Consider the following 21,215-nt stretch of genomic DNA (forward strand, 5'->3'; position numbering starts at 1 on the left):
TAAAAATATAAATCTGTAATTACTAGACAGCAAGGAGAAAATGTCCTTGGATATTAAGACAAATATAAGAAACCAATATATTTTAATTCCCTGTAAAATGTATCCTTAATGAGCATGCTCAATATTATTTTAATATATATCCTTTTATTATTTTCGTAAGCTGATCAAATCAGTAGATGTGGAAAACAGTCTGGTTCTGGTTTTTAATATAATCTTCCTTGCTCATGGTGAGAGAGGAGCATAGTAAAGAAAATTGCTTATTTTAATTAAGAGAAGAAATAGAACTCTTCATAGTTCCATACATTTATAGGGAAAAAAATTCTCTTCAAATTCACATTGTCTGTCTTGAAACAGCACATTAAGTTTTACCTCCTGCATAAGTCATATTCTGGAGAGAGGCTTTTGATGCAAAAGGTTTCATTACCCATTGCTACTCAGAAGACTCTAACTGGCAACTCTTACTGCATTTGAAAATTTCTAGAAATCCTTTCTGATTTTTTTTTCTTTTAAGGCTGAAGAAAGTAGACCTTCCTATGTGTAACTTTCCAACTTTCCTTCAAAAATTGGTCCATGCTTACCAGATATGTAAAACCAAAGGAAAGTGAAAACAAAATTACTAATGTGGGCCTAAAATATTATCTGTGCATATGCTGGACTCTGTACTCTGAAATTCCACAGTTAGTAGCTCAGACGTGCACTGGTTCATGGATTTTAAGACAAAAAAATTACTTGGATTATCTCATCTCACTCCTCTAGTAGAGATAACTAGAACTCTAGTATCCTGCAGTGACTGAGCACTCTGTACTGCCATCCTTATGCAAAAGTTTTGACAAAGTGAAGACACAAGAAAAATGTTAAATATTCTGCATTGGCAAAATGATCCAGCTGCAACTACTGATGGTTTCATCAAAATTCATCCCAGGGCTGTGCACCACTGGCTCTCCTGGCAGCATAAATTTGTTCTGACTTAGGCATGACATACAATTACACATCTTCCCACACTATCAAGAATGTAAGATGTGCGGGTAAAAAAGGTAAAAATCTCGTCAGCATAAAGCTAATTCCCATAAATTGTCTGAAAGGGTCTCAACCAGGAAAAGGTATTTATACCAGATCATCACTCTGCCACAGCATTTTTGATCTGGAATTATGAGTCTTAAAACAGACCTCAGTGTATTGTCAATACATGTCTTCAGTCACCCATTTATAAAAGTAAATAATAGTACTTCTCCCATCTCAGATACTTTGTGGAATAAAAACATTGCTACGGGATGTCATAAATGTCCTCTCTAAACATCATCATCTACCCCATCAAACAGTGATTATACAAAGAAGAAAAATACATTCGACTACTCCCAAAGCTCCAGAATTTCTGCAGTTACCTCACTAGCTCTTAAGGTATAAGCAGCAAAACATGGAACTTGGCATGGAATTTTGGCTGGGGAAGGGTTACTGTTCTTTACAGTAGCTAGATTTGTGCTGGGAACAAGTGTTGATAAATGGGGGATGCTTTTGTTACTGCTGAGCAGTGTTTAGATGGCATCAAGGCCTTACTTGCTCCTCAAGGGACCCCACCAACAAGGTGCACAAGAAGTTGGAGGGGACACAGTTGGGACCACAGACCCAAGGGATTCGATATACCATGGTGTCATGCTTGGCATATAAAGCTGGGGGAAGAAGGAGGAAGGACCTGGCATATTGAGTGTGATGGTGTTTGTCCTCCCAAGTCAATGTTACACCTGATGGAGCCCTGTTTTTCTGGGATGGCTTAACACTTGCCTGCCCATGGGAAACGAGTGAATTTCTTGCCTTGCTTTGCTTGTGTGCACAGCTTTTGCTTTACCTATTAAACAGTCCTTATCTCAGCTCATGAATTTTCTTACTTTTATTTTTCCGGTTCTGTCCCCCTTCCCACTCCAAGGGGGAGTGACTGAGTGGCTGTGTGGTGCTTGGTTGCCAGCTGGAGATAAATCATGACAAGGACAATCTACCAAAATTATAATTGAAGAAAATTAGATTGTAACTAGAAATCTAACATCACAACTAGAGGCAACTTGTGTCCTAGCTGTCTGGTTTTCATATACCTGCATGTAGCTGGAAGACCCCAGAGAGCTATGAGTAGACCCTGGCAGTGTGAGGAGAAAAACATGGTAATTGAGATTCATAACTTTTCATTCCTTGAGAGTTTACTTACATCATATAGCACTGTGACAGAGTATATGCAAGAGTGCAATAAAAGCATTCAGGTATCAGTTTGGTTCAGCACAAAGAAGAAAGTAGACACTTTTTTTTTGCTTTAGGATGCTTTTTTGAAAGTAGAGTAGTCAGGAGTTCTGCCCACTCTTGGGACAGGGCCTGGCACTTGGTATTGCCTGTTCATCACATATAACCAAAGTCACTGCTATCTGCAGTTCTTAAAACTTCCTTTGTAACAGCTCTGTAAGACAGTTTAGTCTTGCCCATTGAGGTGAAATATGACATGAAGCAATTCACTTTAAAAATCTGAAAGGAAATTTTGAGAAGAACAGATAGTATTAGATTATTCTCATCTTTCATTTTTCTATCTCGAAAATACTCATATAACCAGAAGCTAGTTAAAGCTGCAGATTTTGAATACATTAAAAAAATGCCATCCACTCTAAAGATTCAGAGCTGAGCCAGATGGCACATCTGACTGCAGTGTATATGAGCCACTGTACTCCTACTGCTGTGAAAAGCAGAAACTGAAGCATCAGTGGATGAAGCTAGTTTACCAGGAATCTCTCTTGCAGCTCTGACCTAGGGCAGCCACTGTCTTTAAGTGGTGTGACTATTGCACATAGGTTTGAGTAAACATGTGACAATGTTGTTTTATAAATACCATGGAGGATAAAAAAGAGTCAAGTAAGGACCTTGAACAAAACAGAAGAGAAATGGAACCAGAACATTGAAAAGCTATGTTATTTCTTCTCTTTAACACATGCAGGCATACAATAGTTCCTTCTGCACTTGGAATTCAATGTGCATGAGTCAGCCTGTCCAATATCAGCAATTACAGCTATAAATGCAGAGCTATTATGCACGCACGTTGTGTAGCTTGGGAGTAGTCTGTTCTACCAGGAACAAAAAGGTCTTGAGCAGCTGCTTAGGGTTCTTAACCATTCTCAAGCAGCAAACAGGCAGTCAACTGTGCAGCCTTGCTTCACACAGCAGGGATACAGCCACAGCAATCTGCTCCCTGAGAAGAGCCCAGGGCCCTGTAGGAGAGATATTCTCTTGCATGCAGCAGTGTTGCAGATGAAGTCCCAGCAACCTCCCGTTTTCTTCAGAAGGAAATCTTTGCACATTTGTTTTCACAGCTTCCTTTCCACATTCATTTACACTGATTTATAGCCTTCCTCACTGTCCTCCTTCTCAATTCTTCCCCCTAAATTTTTCCCTGAGGCCTGAAAAACTTAAACATGGAAAGTACGTGTTGGGGGAATTAACAACCTGGATTTTTTGCCTTCTCAGCATGGATGGGAATGACTAGGTGAACGCTGCCAGTGGCTATTCTCGTGTGGTCCTGCCCAGGGTGCACATGTCTGCTGGTGGCCAGCCCTAAAGTAGTTTTATGTGAGAAACAGAACTCGGAGCTCATATGTGATGAATGAAGAGAAACAAAATGAGAGGCAAGGAAGGTGACCCTCTGGTCCAGGCCAATAGGCTCAGCCCTGCACAGGGACTGAGAACAGGGGCTAAGACAGGCTGAGAAATTTGGAGCTGTTCAGCCTGCAGAAGAGAAGGGTTGCATGGAGATCTCATAGCAACCTTCCAGTATCTGAAGGGGGTCTACAGGGAAGCCGGAGAAGAACTGTCTGTCGGGAAGACAAAGAGCAGTGATAAGAGAAAGAGTAATGGGTACAAACTGAAAGAGAGGAAATTTAGTTAGGAAGAAATTTCTCGGTGTGAGCAGCGGAGCCAGAGCCCCTCCGTCACAAACGGGTCAACAGGCGCCGTCACTCTTCCGTGCACCACCACGATGTCGCACATCAGAGCGGCACGCAGCCCTCCACGGCCTCTCGCAGTCGCGTCTCCTGCAGGCTCGGGACCACCAAGCCGAGCCGCTCAGCCGGCCGGGGCCGCAAACAAGCTCCCAGAGCGCCCTCATCCGCAGGGCGAGGGGAAGCGGCGGAGGGGCGTGAGGGGCCGCAGGGACAGGCGGGAGGGCTCGCCCGACGCCCCCCGAGCAGTCCCGCCGCCTCGCCCCCGGGACGGAAGGGAGGGAGGGAGGAGCCGCTGGCGGGAGGAGCCGTCCCGCGCACCGCCTCCCGCCGTCATTTGCCGGGGAGGTGAGGGAGTGCGGCAGTGCCGGCCGGGAGCGCCGGGGGCGGCAGCTCGGTTCCCCGCTCCGCTCTCGGGGTGCTCGGCGGGGCGCCGGCGGCGAGAGGACGCCCCGCAGGAGCGGTCCTGGTCCGATCGCGGTCCGGCCGCGGGCAGCGTGGAGCCTGCCCTGCCCCGCCGTGTGTCCCTTGCCGCGGCGCGGGCGGGCGCGGCGTGCCCGGGGACTGCGGCGAGGGCTCTCCGGTTTGTCTGATTCTGGGTTTAGGGCTCTTCACTTCGACCGCGGGAGAAGGGCTGTGGGGGAAGGCGGGCGGCGCAGGGCGGAGGCCGGCGGGGTCCCCGAGCTGGGCTGGGTCAAGTGCTGAGCCGCGCCGGGAGCGGGGGGTGCCTGTCCCCGCTGGGAGCCCCGCCGGCACCCGAGGCCTGAAGGACTGGCGGAAAACGTGTCTCGTTCCTGTGCTATGTGCATGTGTGTGTCTGTGTCTGTCTGTCTTTCTGTCTGTATATCTTCGTTTCGGGAGGGGGGAGATTTTTCTGTCAACTTTCACGGACTTTTAAGTCTCTTAGTTGTGGGATCGCAGCATTTTAAGGAAAAAGAGCATCCAACAACATGTGGGGGAATGGTGGGAGGTAGATTCCTGCACGCCTGAGGCGCTGGCTATTCCGGGATTGAACTCTGCTGCGGCTGAACGGGCTTTTCCAGGTGCGCGCAGCCCATCCCTATGGAGGTCCGGCTGGGCGCTGCAGGGAGAGCGGGGCTGCACTGAGACATTTCTGCCCAAGACGCTGATTTTGCCGAATAGAGTCAGACAGCAGGAAAGTCTTTAAATAGTAAACTTATCTGTTAGTACCATAACTTCGGTGAAGTAGCAATCTTTCCAATACCTGCTTAGGTGATAAGAGGTTTCTGGATTATCCTCTGCCCCCGCCTTTTCTCTTTATTGCTGCCTCTTAAAAGCTAAGCTATGGTACATGCTGTTGCGTTAGGAAAACTTGGTGTTGATGTTGTTATCTCTCCCTAAGGAAATGTAAATACACTTGTTTCGTGTTGCTTCTGAAAGGATATTGCTTAAAGTGAAGAAACAGAGGGTTTGTTCCTTCCGTTTCGTTAGGTAGTGGTGTATTTATGCAGATGGTTTGGCACTAACATTTGGAGAATGTAAGGTGGGGGGGGGGGCTTAGATCAAAGTTAAACCCACAGAAATTCTTCTTAAAATGAACCTAACATAAGGAGCATTGGTGGTTTTGAAATTTGTGAATGTATAGTGTAGGGCTTTTTTATGTAGCAATGTAAATTTATAGGATGTTTCTCTCATGGTTTATTACGGTGGAGATGTTTGTAATGAGGTTCATTAAATTGTGTCTCAAAATTCTTCCATCTTCAAAGCAGAGAGTGCTTGTTCTGATGAATGCCTAACATAGTTGTTACTCCGACTCTTCCAGAACATAAATAATACTTAATTTGTCACATCTCTTTCTCCACCCAAATATTTTTTCCTATCCCTAATCTGTTGGGTTTTTTCCTTATAGCCATTTCAAAACTGATTCAGAAAAACCAAAATTGGACATAATTATTCAAATGTCTTTTGCTCCTAGAGATCAGTGTCTAATAATTAATTTATTGGGAGAAAATGAAACAGGATTGTAAAAATGTTCCTCTTAATTATTTTTATTTTACTGTATTACATCTCTTTCATGCATTCTTCCCTTCCCACAATTAGATAAAACAGGGAGGTGAAAATCATATTCTAAGTCTAGGAATTGATCCTTAAACCATTAGAAGCAGCAGGAAGTTTCCTTCTCCAAGTTCACTGGGTGCTAGTTAGAGGCTGTCTTTAGTTATGTATTTGAATGTTCTTGATATTGGGAGAATTGAAACACGTTCCTAAGCATTTGCTCACGTTTTACTATAATAGGGTGTGTTTGTGGAATGGTGTTCTCTCCTTCTTATCTAGCCCGTAGGGAGCTAAAGAGTTTCTTTTTCACTTTTGACACCAGCAGAATGGGCTAGAAACTAGAAAAGCTACTTTCTCTGTGGTCATGTAATGTGCTCCATGTACTGTTGAAAATATGCTTACTGATTCTTCCAGTCTTGAACCTACTGTGCCTAATCTGTGTGTTTATGTTCTGTGTAACCAAGGTGCATTAGGTGTGTTGGTATTCTTGGCTACTTTAGAGTAGAAGCTGGCAGCAACCTTTCCTTGGGCAGCTGGTTGTAAGGCACTGACTCCTGCTTTCCCCCCAGCTCACATTTGGTTTTAAGGATAGATAAGAGCTGGCACAGCTTCCGTGCACTTTTCAGCACCCTGCACAGTGGAGTGCTGTGCTGGCGATTGCTGAGAGCTTGCCTTAAGATTTGTCTTATGCAGTGATTGAAGAATGTATACTTGTTGGTGTTGCAGTGCCATTGCTTTGGTTACTTGATCACCTCCTATGAGAAGGCGACCTGCTCAGTGGATGAGTGAAAGGCTGTGGGTGTAGGCTACCTGGTCTTTACTGAAGCATTTGATACTGTCTCCCACAGCATTCTCCTGGAGAAGCTGGCAGCCCATGGCATTGCTCTCTCTCTATTGGTTAAAACAACTAGCTTGATGGCCAGGCTCAGAGAGTGGTGGTAAATGGAGTTACATCCAACCAGTGACTGGTCACAGGAGATGTTTCCCAGGGCTCAGTAATGATGCCAGTTCTTCTTAAGATTTTTATTGATGATCTGGATGAGAGGATTGAGCATACCCTCAGTAAGTTTGCGGAAACACCGAGTTGGGCAGGAGTGTTGATCTGCTTGAGGGTAGAAAGGCTTTGCAGAGGTATTTGGACAGGCTGGATCGATGGGCAAGGCCAGTGGTGTGAGGTTCAACATGCCAAGTACCAGGTCCTGCACCTGGGTTACAATTAGCTCTATCAAGTGCTACAGGCTGGGGCAGAGTGGCTGGAAAGGGGTCCAACAGAAAAGGGCCTGGGGGTGCTAGTCAACAGCAGCTGAACATGAGCCAGCAGGTGCCCATGCAGGCAAGGTCAGTGGCATCCTGGCCTGTATCAGCAACAGTGTGGCCAGCAGGACCAGGGCAGGGATTGTCCCCCTGTCCTTGGCACTGGTGAGGCCACACCTCAAGTGCTGTGCTCAGTTCTGGGCCCCTCATTGCAGGACAGACATTGAGGTGCTGGAGCATGTCCAGAGAGGGGCAACAGAGCTGGTGGAGGATCTGGAACACAAGTCCTGTGAGGAGCAGCTGGGGGAGCTGGGGGTGTTCAGCCTGGAAAAAAGGAGGATTGGGAGTGCAAAGGAGGCTGAAAGGAGGATGTAGCCAAGTGGGAGTCATTCAATTCTCCCAGGTAACAAGCAAGAGGGCAAGAGGAAAAGGCCTTAAGCCTGTGCTAAGGGAGGTTTAGATGACGTACTAGGAAAAATTTCTTCACTGGAAGGGTGGTCAGACATTGGAGAAGAGTGCCCAGGAGAATAGTTGAGTCATCATGCCTGGATGCATTCAAAAGATGTAGACATGGCTCAGTGGTGGACCTGGCACAGTCAGGTTAACAGCTGGACTCGGTCACCTGAAGTGTCTTTTCCAACCTAAATGATTCTATGATTCTACTGCTGGTAATTATGTGATGCCATATTTGAAATTTATATATTGTAAAAGCTAAAAAGCAAACGTCAGTGATCAGACAAAATAAAATGTGCATTTAGGAGCATGTCAATGAGCAGTTGGGTATATGTTTTATTGATTAAACCCCCATATTGCTTAATAGCAAGCTTTACAAAAGTTAACTGCAGTGGAATGCTTTTTTAAATTAAGTCTTTGCCTGCAGTAGTAAGTAGGGATTGGCAACATGGTCTTCATGTCTTCTCTGCTGGACATACTGCCATTCAGTGTTAGGTACAGTTTGGATCATTCCTTCTCTAAGAGTAATTTGTATTTGAATCTGTTTTGTACTGTCACTACTTGTTACGGGCTCACACCACTGATACTCTGAATTTTATTTTCTCTAAATAGATCAAGTGTCTTATTAGTCATTGCAGATTCCTGCTGTGGTTATGTGGTCATGTGTCTTGTCTTATTCTTCACATTTGTACAGTCCCAAAAGAGCTGTTTTACTCATGTGTGAGCAAGAAACTTGAAGTCCTCCTTCAGTGAGCTGGAAAGTCCATTTTTTTACGTTCCCTCCTCCTTCTCCAGTTGTGACTAGAAAACCGTATCAACCTGTTGCAAGGTAAAATTTACCATTTTATTTTTATATCCTCCTTGTAGTAAAACTGGTCTCTTTTATTTGTCATCAGTGAAGTAGGGGGAAGTTGCAGGTGTTGCACAGGCCTTGTATATTTTCACTATTGTCTAGATGTGCTTGTGTTTTGTATTTTGAAAGATGAGATTTTTAGAAACTTAAAGTATCAGTAAGCTCGCAGTAGTTTCTTCAGTGTGTCACAGCTATGATCTGCATCATAATCAAAAACTAAGTTACTTGGAAAATTTTTTGTGGTGCTGTGCATTTGCATAGTCATAGGATGCTTCTATCTAGTAAAGCAGATGATGATGACCATTTTATTAATTGTGCTCATTTTTGTTGCTAGCTCTTTTAGCTCGAGATTCATGTGTTTTGTGACTGCATGCCACCTGGCCACCCCCTTTGGTTTTTTGTTTGGATCCTTGTTACTGCAGTATTTGAAAATCTGTAGACAGTGATGTACCTTTTAAAATGTCTCTTTGAGACCAGGGAAGACACATGTTACACACCCTGGAGCTGAGGCACAGAGGCTGAAAGATTCATTCAGTGCTGTATAAGAAGTGTGCGACTGCAGGTCAAGACCCAGTGTTGGTAAGATGATTTTTCTCCTCTCCTAAAGGAGACTAGTTCACTACGAATTATAAAATTCATCCTATGAAAAAAAGTATCAGGCTTCTGCAGTCAGGTTCCACTTGGCTCCTTTTATCTCTGTGCAAACTTAGCAGTTGGCAGTATTTTGGCAAGGGAAAATATAAATTGGAAAGTCTGTCTTGATGTCCTTTGATGGAGTTTTTAGTTTATGATCACAATTATATTATATACATAAGCATATATATATATAATATAAGCATAATGAACACAAATACAAAGATCCTTTGATTGCACAAATTCTTAAAATCAATACTATTCAATAGTAGAAATATTGGTGTCATTTGCAGCAGTTGACAGTAGTTAACTCTTGTTAGCAACTCCAGAAGTGTAACTGTGCCATTTGAACTGAAGGAAACTGCTGCCATTTAAGAATACAGCTTGGTGAGCAGTGCAGTTGAATGAGATGTTGCCTTCGGCACCAAACAAAGCTGACTAAAAATGCTACAACTGTTATGGCAGTTTGCCACTTTTTTGGCTGTGGTTGCACAACTGTTGGTAAGGCTTTGTGATAAATCAGATCACTGAACTGATCTGAATTAAAAATAGCTTTGCAAGAACAAAAGAAATCAGTGTGAAGGGCAGCTGTCTTTCAACTGGCTCTTTAACTGGGGCAATTTGCAGGTTCAACCTGCACTTGTGGGGTTGTGCTGTGGAGGGGAGGGTGTAAACAGCAGTGGATGGGCATAAGAGAAGTGGAATTCATAGACTGAGACCTGTTAGCTTCTCTTCTCTTGAGAAGATGATTGAGTAGATGAGATTGGTGTCAATGTTCATTTGGTCTAGTCGAGAGAGAAACTTGTTTGGTTTTAACAGCTGTTGCCTTGCCCCCGCCTGAATCTCGCTTTCTGTGCCCATCTGGGCTTTTTTGTTTCTTGTTGCAATTTGTAGCAGTATTAGCTACTTTTACTACTCTGTACCAAAGCCCATGGTCAGCTCAGTGCCTGCCAAGGGAGTGAATGGACTGGGTTCTCCTTGGGCTGTACACAGAGATTCCCATTCTTCACTATCTGGGAAAGTAATTTGCTTTTTTTCTCCTGGTGAGTTTGTTTTCACAAGAAGTTCTTGGCCTGAGTACCAGTGCAAATCGGCTAAATGCCAGAGGATACATCCATGCAGCTAGATGATAGCTTAACTACAGGGGAGCTACAGGTCAGCCAGTCTCACCTCTCTGCCCAGCAAAATCAGGGCATAGATCCTCCTGGAAACTATGCTCAGTCACATTGAAAATAAGAATGTGTTTCATGCCAGCCAACATGGCTTCACTAAGGGCAAACTGTGCCTGAAAAATTTAATGGCCTTCTATAACACGGTTATGGAATTGGTGGTTAAGAGCAACTGACAGCACCTACCTGGACTTACACAAAACATTTGCCACTGTTCTTTATCTCTAAACTGAAGAGACATGGATTTGACACATGGACCACTTGTTGGATAAGGAATTGGCTGGATGGTCACACTCAAAGAGCTGTGGTCAATATCTTAATGTCCAAGTGGAGAGCAATGACGAGTGGTGTCCTCAGGGGCTGGTATTGGGACCGGTGCTGTTTAACAGCTTTGTTGGTGACAGGGACCATGGCATGGAGTGTACCCCCAGCAAGAATGCTGACAGCACCAAGCTGTGTGGTGTGGTCAACATGCTGGAGGGAAAGGAAGCTATCCAGAGGGACTGTGACTGTGACAGTCTTGAGAACCTCATGTAAATCTCATGTAGGTCAACAAGTCCAAGCGCAAGGTCCTGCATGGGGATTGTGGTGATTTCAAGCACAAATACAGGCTGGGAGGAGAATGGATCAAGAGCAGCCCTGAGGAGAAAGGCTTGGGGTTGCTGGTGGATGAGAAGCTGAACACGACCTGGCCATGTGCACTTGCAGCCCAGAGACCCAACCACATCCTGAGCCGCATCCAAAGCAGCGTGGGCAGCAGGGCGAGAGAGGGGATTCTGCCCCTCTGCTCTGCTCTGGTGAGACCCTACCTGGAGCACTGCATCCAGCTCTGGGGTCACCAGCACAGGAAGGATATGGACATGCTGGAATGAGTCCAGAGGAAGGCTGTGAGGATGATGTGGGGGCTGGAACAACTCTCCTATAAAGACAAGTTGAACAAGTTGGGGATGTTCAGCCTGAAAAAGAGAAGGTTCTGGGAAGACCTTAGAGCAGACCTCCAATACCTAAAGGGGACCTGCAAGAAAGCTGGTGAGGGACTCTTTATGAAGCCCTTTAGTGATAGGACAATGGGGAATGGCTTTAAACTGAAAGAGGGTAGGTTTAGATTAGATATTACAAATAAATTCTTTACTGTGGAGGCGATGAGACACTGGAACAGGTTGTGCAGAGAAATAGTGGACGGTCTGTCCCTGAAAGTATTCAAGGCCAGGTTGGATGGGGCATTGAGCAGCCTGGTCTGATGGAAGGTGTCCCTGCCTGTGGCTAGCAGGGTTGGAACTAGATGATCTTTAAGAACACTTTCAATCCAAACCATTCTGTGATTAATCATAGCAGGGGTGTACCTGTCACTTTCCAGGTCTCAGCATAGCTATTTCCAACCGCAGCAGCTGGGGAACAGGGAGATACCAGTGGCAACCTGATGGTAGTCCCAGCTCTGTAATGGAGCTGGTAGCCTTTGCTGGCCTCTGGTCTGTGTCTGCAGCTCTTGCTGACTTGCATGTGCAGAAAAGTTTCCCAGAGCTGGAACGGCATTGCCATTTAGTTACGTAAAATCTTGTGAAGTCTCCTGCCATTAGCCACTGGACCATGTGAGCCAGTAAGTGATTCCTCTTGGATTTGCTCTTGGATTACAAACTGCTGTTTCTTACCCAAATCTTAAGCTGATTTTTTTTTTTCAGTTCATGAAGAGTCAGGGCTTTTTGACAAGAGTAATGCAGTGGCCATTGAGGCCACGGCCGTGTTTAGTCTGGCAGAGAGCACTGCAGAATCAAAACTATCTCAGATAAGAACTTTATTTTCAGTAGTGCTGTCTGAGTTAAGTTTTTTGGATCACTGTGTTACTTAGTTACTTCAGTGTCAAATTTGACGTTCAGAATTCTGTATTGGGATGAGTCAGCTGTGTCACGGTCCTTTGTCTTTAGTGTCTGTTTCCCTTGCTCTAGGGCCTTACAGATTTGAGAGGACTTGCGTACCAATTTGTCTGAATATATAAATATTTTTGTATGCATAATTCTAACAAAATATTGCTAAGAAAATGTATAGTCCTATTCAGCCTTTTTTCTCCAGTATGTTTGCTGACCATATTAGAAGAGATTTATCAGAGGATAAAGGGGTGAAAATTTATCTTCTAGGCTGTTAAAGAGGTTGCCATGCAGTGTAGTGTTTTGGTATATGAGTCAAGGTAAAGATCACTATACCTTTACTTTCTTAATTGTGCCATGCCTAATCAGCCGACCCACACCTGCAGGTGCTGATTGGGATCTCCTCTGTATTTTTTTGTGATATTATGTGAGTTTCTTCACTGACCAGAGGTGGTCTGGTGTGGAGATTGCCTCTTACTCAGCCAACCCAGCTCCTGGTCACCAGGCTGCAGAGCGATTCAGTGGTGCTTCTGTGGATAAACAGGTAGCCTGCAAAGAAAAAGGCTCGTGTGGCTTACCTTGCATGAAGGAGCACACCCTTATCACAAAATTGAGTTCCCAGCTTCTGCCAGAACTTGTGTCTTTGCTTGCTTTTGAGTGGTGTGGAAGTCAGTATGGATAACTGTGTAGGGTATGTGACAGTGCATGAAGGCAGGCACACAGAGAAGCCTTTGAGGGACTGTACTTTAGCCCTTTACACCCCACTTAACTTTGAGGAATAGAAACTTTCACATTCCGAGTGGTAATGGAAGCTCCTGGGAGGGAAGAGAGATGTCCACCAAGTTTAGTCACTTTGTTCAACATGAAAACAAAGGAAGTATTGTGAAGAGCTTTCTGGCTAGAAAACAGTAAACCTTCTCATGGGAGTCCACAGTTTCTGGTTTTGTTTTTAGTACAAACATGATGATGTAACAAGCCATCTTGTTAAATAATGATACTTGTATGCTTAATGTTATCAGTTTTTGTTTACACTATAAACTTTTTTGCCAGCTATTCATAGATTGCTGTAGTAGCTTAAGTACTGCAATGGAAAGAACATTATTATGTATTTCTCAGGGGCAATAGAAATCTAAATTGGAAACTTCCTTTGCTTAGAGGCTTTGCTGGTCTTTCCACTAGAAATAGTTTGAAACTACTGGGAATGTGGATGAGTAAGGGTTGTGGTCTTTCTGGTCACTTCTTCTGTGGTTGTTAGACTTCTGCTGAAATTTGTGGTGCTGATTGCCTACAGAGATGTGGTGCTTCTGAGACTACTTTAATCTTCAGGCCTGTCAGTGTGGTGATTCTTAGTGTACGTGGAAAGCAAAGATGGCATTGTTAAGGAGGCGTCTGTTTTCTGGGCAGAAAATCACCCATGGAATATTATTACGTGGTGTGCAAATAATGGAATCGAAGTATGTGATAATAAAAGTACCTAAAATTGAAGCACAAATACCTGTGTAATTTTAAGAGATCTAAAATTCTGATACAACTAGACAAAACAGTGAAGCTGTTAGTGTTGATAATGATAAGGACCTCTTCAATAAACAATCCATCCAATGAGAAGAAGGTCTTAATTGACAATGTGAATGGCAAATTGCTTTTTATTTATATAGGAATACCTTCTACAATGTTCACCGTTGAAGTGGGTTTTTAAAAATATATAAATATATTTTCAGAGCCAGGTCTAAGGAATGAGTAGTTCATAAATATTTAGGTTAAGATTGTTCCTGTACTGCTTCTTATCTGAAATATATTTTTTATTCAAAGTCTTACGCTTAAGTTTTTTAAAAAATAAAAAAAAGAAATTCCAACAGTAGGAGGAGTGTCCTACTTGTTAGCCTGCAAAGCTTTAATTAAGTCTTGGAGTATTGTAAACTGTCATCTCTGCTCAGTCCCAAGCTCTCTGTCTGTAACTATGTAGAACATGGTCAACTAATTTTTGACCTGCCCATGGAGAAATATTTTAATTGTCTGCATATGAAAGAGCAGATTCAGTGTACTGTGGTGTTCTCATGCAAAATAGCCGAGAAACATATGAATGTCTAGCAGGACTGGGTGTTTTGGAAGGTTGTCCCAGGCCTTTGTTTAGTGTTTACAAGGTTGCTTCTTCTCTTTCTTCTCTAAGTTTCTATCCTGCTACAGAACATACCAGGTTTTGTCGTGTGCTGGTGTCTGTGTAGGTGTGACTTTTGTTGTGTTTTTCATACACTTATGCTGGAATCTGAAGTATTACTGCAAACAGACAGACCCCATCTAGGACTGTCTGTGTTATTTGACTACCTCTCTATGGCACAACAGCAAAACTGGAGGTTTTGAGCAGCAAATGAATACTTTGGGTCATCTACAGCCCCATACAGCCTGCAATGAGGGCAGTGTTTCCTTCATTTTTTCCTTCTTACCTCAGCAGACCAGGTTGTTATTATTGTTATAATTATATGAGCACAGGCCTTCCTGTTGTGCTGTTATTAACAGAAGTGAGCATACAAAGCTTCAGGATAAAAGAAGAAACATATTTGAAAGTACTCTTTAGAGTTACTGTTTCCCAGCTTGAGATTATTGCGTTCTGCTAGCAGCTGAACTGATCAATTCACTTCCTCTTTTCAGTAGCAACCCAGTAAGTCACTAAATTATTGCTTTGCTGATTAGTATTCTGACTTTTCTTTATAGGCTTGTTTCTAAAGGGGAATCTGTGGCATGTGGTTGTCTCAGTCCTAATTTTAAAAGACACTCTGCTTGCTCTGGGAAGGCTGATAGTATAGTGCAACACCAAGAAAGGAGATTGCTATCTCTGTGTTCCAGCAATGTACATTAACAGTATTTTCTTACTATATGAATAATTAAAAATGTTCTTTAAAACAGATGCAAGAGCCATGATATGCTTGGTCTTTGGGGGGTCCAGCATCTAGACTTAGCTGTATTTCTTTGGGGTCTGAAGTCCATTGTACTAAAGCCCAAACAGAACATGCCTTGCATGTTACTGACTTCTGAGTTTATTTTTATAAGTCTTATCATACTTTTTGATAAGTGTTTGTACCTACCCAGCTTCTGTTTTGTGTGCTTTATGTCACAGAAGTGACAGGAACTCTACATGGTGGAGGATTGACATATCAAACGATCATCTGAGAGCAGTACCCTCTTTGCCATGGTTTCTCCAGGGGAAATGTTGTATAAGGATTCTTAGAGTAATTGTGTTCTGTGGGACTCTTCTTTGAACTTGCTCAAGAAAGACTGCTGTAGTTTAAGCACATTTGTGATCAAACCATGACTTTGGTCCAGCCCCAAAGCAGCTGTGCATCATAGGTATGTCCTACTTAATATTTTTTGGTGCTTGAATTTATTTACCTGTGATGTAAAGGTGATAACTCTTTAACAGTTGTTTGACCATATGTGGGGGTGTCAATTATTAACTAGTAAGCAGCCAGGTAAATATGCACTAAGTGCAGTTGCCTTCATCTTGACTCCTTGCACTTTGTGCATATACATTGCACAGACTATCTGTAATTCAAAATTGCCCTTTGCATCTTACCACTGATGCCAAGAAGATTTTTGGTTTTTATACATTTTCCATATATTCGTAGCTCTGTAGACTACTATGATATAGTTATATAGCTCCTTAACTGACTGTAGTAATGTCCTACCCCTTCACTTAGATTTTAGAACAATCAGCTAACCTTCCTGGAATCTTACTTAGTCTTGCCTCTATAGTGAACCAAGAACATCTTGCTGCCTCCCTGTATCATAGACATAATAGACCTGGTGGGGGAGCGGGGGGGGGGGGCGCCGCCCCAGCAGGGACAAAAAGGAGGGATTACTTAATTAAGTGTTCCTCAAATTGGATTGGTTCTGTTAAGTATGCTAATTTGTTAAACTTACAAAGTTGTCAGGGTCCTGTATGGTATGTGCATTTTGCCATATTAGCACCATGAAGGACCTTCATTAAAGGTAACCGCTTTTTATCACCTTAATATTGTTTGGCTTGTGATTTTAGGCATCACCACTTGGATCACAGTTCCAAGCTTGGTATGAAGTGACAATCTGTGACAACAGAAATTTGAAACCTGATGAAAACCCTTTTGTGTGGTCCCACTATTTGTGTTCCTTTTTAGTTGGCTGTTCAGGCTTATTCTCATCCACACTGTCCCTCTGAGACTTGTAGGAGCTGAAGTGGTGAGATGTGAATCTAGATATTTCTTGGACAAACAAGGGAAACTATGCCTGCTGGGCATAGTTGTGTGCCCTGGTGCAAAGGCTGAAATGGGTCTTCTACCGGGTTAGCTTTTCCATACTTGCCTGCATTTCTGTTATGTGGGCAAGGACCCCTCTGGCCTTCACTAGCAGTTTTCCCAATGGCAGTCTTGCCAGTGCTCTAAATCAGCTTTGTGCACGGTGGTCTGGGCAGATGTGCCCCAGGCAGAAGGCAGGCAAAAATGCAGTGTTGAATCAGGTGACTGATGGTGAGGAATTGGGTATCTGGGGGACATGTAATGTGGTACCATAAGGAACTGATGCACATCCATAGTCTCTGTCTGGTTTGGGTGTATGTTAAACTTAAAAAAGAGTATTGAAAGTCACCTACGATTGAAGGACTGTCTGATCTCTTTGGTTGTGATGTGATACTATAAAAAGGAGTGTAGGTTTGCGTGTTTCATTCTTCTCACATCAGATTGTATTTGAGTAATTAGAAGTTCTCTTTGAACAAAAAAAATTACTAGGAAGCAAACATCTTTTTTATTAAATTAAGACAGTGTGAATTGTAGGAGAAGAACCTCCATCAGTACTAATTGGTATTGGTAGCTAATTTGCTTGACTTAATCTTTTTAAAATAATAGCATATATTGTCATAATCCAATTTAGGTTGTACATTTGCCTTTTAAAAGATACTAATGTTTGGATTTGCATTGGGTTTTTTCTGTCACCCTGAGACAGGCTGCCAAAAACAATGGAGTGATTTATTTCAGAAATATAAGCCATAGTAATTAAGATAAGACATCTTTTAAACTTTTTCCATGTATGGCATTATTGCAGCTCTTACTAGAGCTGAATTTTGCTTGTTCGTGGCAGCATCCCTGTGCCAGGCTGACTTTGTGGTCAGAAAGACCTTGGAAGTCACAGGGACACAGCAGTATCAAGCTGCTCATAGCTCTTTTCAAAACTCGGGGACTTTCCTGTGGTTATTAGGGATTCAAGGAAGTGCTTAAATCTAAAATAATCATATTCAGTTTATTTTCATCTGAAATTATCTGGTCTATTCATATGTTGTTCATAGATGTATTATAGAACTTTGAGTTGAATTTATGTAGGTAACAAATGTGATCTGAAATTCCCTCAGCCTTGATGTTCAGTATATTTCTGACTTAATGTGCAGTGTCAGGACAGCACCATTACCTATGGCAAGTATGAAAGCACACAAGTACATCATCTGTTTAGTATGGTTAAACATGAGGTTAAAATGCCAGTGACAATTTCAGATGAAGCTAGATGTATAATATCAGATTGTGATAGGAAGTAATTTATAAGTACTTTGCTTGGCTTTGAGTTGTTGGGGTTTTTTTGGGGGGGGGGGAGGGTGGTGGTGGTGGTTATTTTTTTGGCTGTGGGTTTTTTTTGTTCTGTTTGGGGGATTTTTGTTTTTTATTTTGTTTTGTTTGTTCATTTGGAGGCTTTTGGGGGTTTTTTTTGTGGTCATTTTTTGGTTGGTTGGTTTTCTTTTTTTTTTGTCACAGCACTACATTAATAGAAGAATGTAGTTTACCTGTGAATAAATGGTGGTAAAGTCCATGACGAGAAGTGTGGCTCATAAAGGTAGAGTTGAAAAAAAAATACTTCAGGGTATTTTTGTTGGCTGCTACTGAACAATTTCATGATTTTTACATAGACCTTCAAAGCAGAAAGAGTTTAACTTCAAACTTGAGGTGTAATTACAGGGACAAAGTTTCTTTCAGGGGTTTGACTTGTTTGTTGAAATGTAAACGTTTTTCTCAGCGTTTGCAACAGTGTAATATTGTTCTAAAGCATCACAAATGATATGAAGTATGCTAGAAATACGTGGTTTTGTGAAGTAGTTTGACAGAGTAAATAATTAGGCTTAGTTAAAAAAAGAGACTTAATTTTTGCATTTGCAGTAATCTCTAGGGATCCCAGTGACAAATGCCTGACTGGAATTTAGTAACTGCTTGGGTTTAAATTTTGTTCCAGTAGCAACCACATGAAATACTTGGGTGTTTGCTTGCAGTGCTCTTAGTATTGTTTATCTTTTCACGCAGAGTGCATTTCACACAGTGGGGACTTCTGCATTTAACAGCAGAAAAGGTGCGGCTGAAGAGGCTGGAAGCAAACAGTTTGACTTAGGTGTTTTGGCTAATTGAAATGGGCAGCAGCTATTGATACAGGGAGATGGATGTTCAGAGTCATTCTGTGGGACATCAGAAATGTTCAGTATAAACATAGATTCTGTCAATTTTTTGCTTCCACCTATCAGCTGTTAGTGGTATTTAAAATGGGCTTTGCAAACTCTGAGAAATACTGTATAGTATGAATTTACAAAACAAGAATGATAGTATGTCTTTAATGTACTGGAGGCTGGGATTTGCAGGAGCATCCCCAGACTTGGAAGGATGAAGAATAAAATCTTCAGTGGTTTTCTTAAAGCTTTTATGAGATTTGCTGGACACAGTGTCTTCACCATTAAAATTAAATGTAAATTTTCAAATACAATTTTTATAGAGCACAAAATGCAACTTTGAATTTTATTGAAGAATTGAAGCTAGCTGTTGTGTGGAAATGAGTAGTTCAGCAAGGTGCAGCTGAGGTAAAAACATTTCATGAAGCGCAGTATGTAAGGTCTGGGCTATATACGTTTTTGCTTTTTATTAAAAGCTTGCACTTAGATTGTCAATCCTCTGCAGCAAGCTGTCCCTTAAAACCTGTGATATGAGATAAAAATCAGAGCTAACCCCGTAAGACACACTGGTGCACTTCCTTCTGGCAGAAGTGAGGGTTCCAAAAGTCCAGCCTTTTGTGTGAGAGACTCTCAAGGACTAAACAAGCAAGTTGTAGGAGCATGCACATGCTACCTACCTCCCTCTGTTTAAGGGCTAACAGAGGAAGAGAAACACAGTGTGGTGAGTACAGGAAGGAGTAACATCCTATGATGAGGCCCATGTCCATTTTGTGCGTTTCCTGTGGTTTGTCACTGTGTTGCAGGACAGCCAGAGCCTGTTTGCTGTCTCTATGCAGGGTAAGCAAATGCAGGCTTTGAACCTGCTTGTGCTGTAGGCTTCCTAAGAGACTCCAGCAGCACACAGAGTCAGATTTCACTTGTAAAATGTCTATGCTATCTACTGGGCCTTGACCATGTATTTCATGCCATATATTCTTTTAGGTGGCTTTATTTGTACCTATGAAATATTGGAATATATTCTATTCTGCCACATGTGTTCTCTTGACATGCAACACTGTATTCACGTAAGTGAGAATCAGACCTGGTATTAAGGGAATAATTAGCAAAGTCAGCAGTTGGGAAGTTACAAGGTCATTCATGATACTTCCATCTGTTCATTTACATTATGTTCAAGAGAATAAGGCCCTCTACAGGGAAAGAAAATATTTTAGTGAACTTAATGCTCAGGCAGTGAACCATCATTTTAGATGTGTGCAGTGGGTATTAAATGTAGAGGGGGAAGAAGTATGCCATTTGCTACAGTTTTAACTTTGTTGCACTGATAGCAGAGAGCAAAAGTGAGTGGCGACAGTAGCAAAAGCCAACTTACAAGGAATATTATTCTTAGATATCCTGGGAATTTGTATACATGAGATAAAATAATCTCAACTGTGTTGTGTTCTGCTGAGTTAACATGAAAAATCATCATGTGGTTGTCTTTAAAAATCTGTGTACAGTGGCAAACTGTATCCCTACATATCCGAGTTTCACTGGGAAGAGAAATTCTCATTCCTGCTCAGCCAGAATTGGATTGATTTAGATGTGGCCCATGAAATGTGGTTGGCACTGCAGCTCCTGTACATCCTACTGGCAAGAATTTTTTTTCTTTTGTGTAGCAATATGGGCCTGAGAATGCCAGTAATTGGCAGCAATTTTTGCTAATTGAAAATGTCTTAAAAACATGCAATGAAAAGTAGTAGATTCTATAGTATTGAATGTATAAACTTTATGTGTTGCTTGGCCTGTAAGTGTCTGTGCTTCAACTACATGAATGGTTTTGTCTCTTGCTACTTGTCCCACTGCTAGAAGGAAATCTAGATGTTTGGTAAGGTGCATAGTTCCTCCTTGAAGTTGTAACCCAAGAAAGCTTCTCATTAGCAAGTTAGAATTCCTAATGTACTTTCTGTGCAACTCAGACACTGAAATTGAAAAATGCTTTTTCCAGTTGCACTGTTGAAGCATTAACAGAGCTTTGCTGTGCTGGCATGAAACCAATAAGCAGATTTTTCTTAGTTATCAGGAAAGGAGGGCAAAGCTGTACTCCAGATCTTTGCAGTGGTTAATCCTGACAACCAAAATCAGGAAAAATAAAGATTCTTGTCCATCATGGTGTTTCAAGAAGCAGTTGTAATAAGTGCAGTTAAAACTCCAAAATACACTGTTTTTATACAGGATTGTAAGAAACGAAGCTGCTTTTGTAAGTTTTTAAAATATATCTCCTCTGTTCTTATTGCTGGACTCTCATAAAACGTGGTACAAGTAGTCCTGTCTGGAGCTACAGCATATTGCAGATACAGCCTCTGGGGCCTTCTCTTTTTTCAAATACATTATTTCTGAACTCCAGGACTTTGTTTTAAGCCTGTGCTAAATGCAGCTACAAAAACTACTATTTCAAGACAAAATAGTTTTTAAAAAGTTTCATATGAGATAGCTCTGGTTTTCTTTCTCAGGGAGTTTCCTTAAATGTCATTCATCAGAGACGAAGTGCCTGTTGTAGGGTTGTGCGCCATTGGTAACTTATGCATGTCATTG

At 42.2% G+C, this 21,215-nt stretch overlaps 2 protein-coding genes across 5 annotated transcripts in view; both read left to right on the forward strand.

Annotated features, from left to right (window-relative positions):
* Positions 1–4,000: 4,000 nt before the first annotated feature.
* LOC121657453 (Krueppel-like factor 13) lies at positions 4,001–4,555 on the forward strand. The gene has a single exon (XM_042013180.1). The coding sequence runs from the start codon at positions 4,001–4,003 to the stop codon at positions 4,553–4,555; it is 555 nt and encodes a 184-aa protein (XP_041869114.1).
* Positions 4,319–21,215, forward strand: part of PIP5K1B (phosphatidylinositol-4-phosphate 5-kinase type 1 beta) — a 93,912-nt gene continuing 77,015 nt past the window's right edge. The window contains exons 1-3 of one of the 4 annotated variants that reach the window (XM_042012706.1): positions 4,319–4,545; positions 8,380–8,514; positions 9,011–9,117. The gene's annotated coding sequence lies outside the window, so the exon portion shown is untranslated. The remainder of the gene's footprint in view (positions 4,546–8,379; positions 8,515–9,010; positions 9,118–21,215) is intronic. The other 3 variants (XM_042012701.1, XM_042012705.1, XM_042012703.1) reach the window with 3 other exon arrangements.

The sequence above is a fragment of the Corvus kubaryi genome, unplaced genomic scaffold (genome assembly GCF_017639235.1).
Source record: "Corvus kubaryi isolate FWS band 111438036 unplaced genomic scaffold, C.kubaryi_AGA036_p1.0 split1-37296, whole genome shotgun sequence".
Lineage (NCBI taxonomy): Eukaryota > Metazoa > Chordata > Aves > Passeriformes > Corvidae > Corvus > Corvus kubaryi.

Excerpts from the sequence above, each read along its gene's own strand:
- LOC121657453 (XM_042013180.1), top strand. The coding sequence starts at position 4,001 with ATGTCGCACATCAGAGCGGCACGCAGCCCTCCACGGCCTCTCGCAGTC.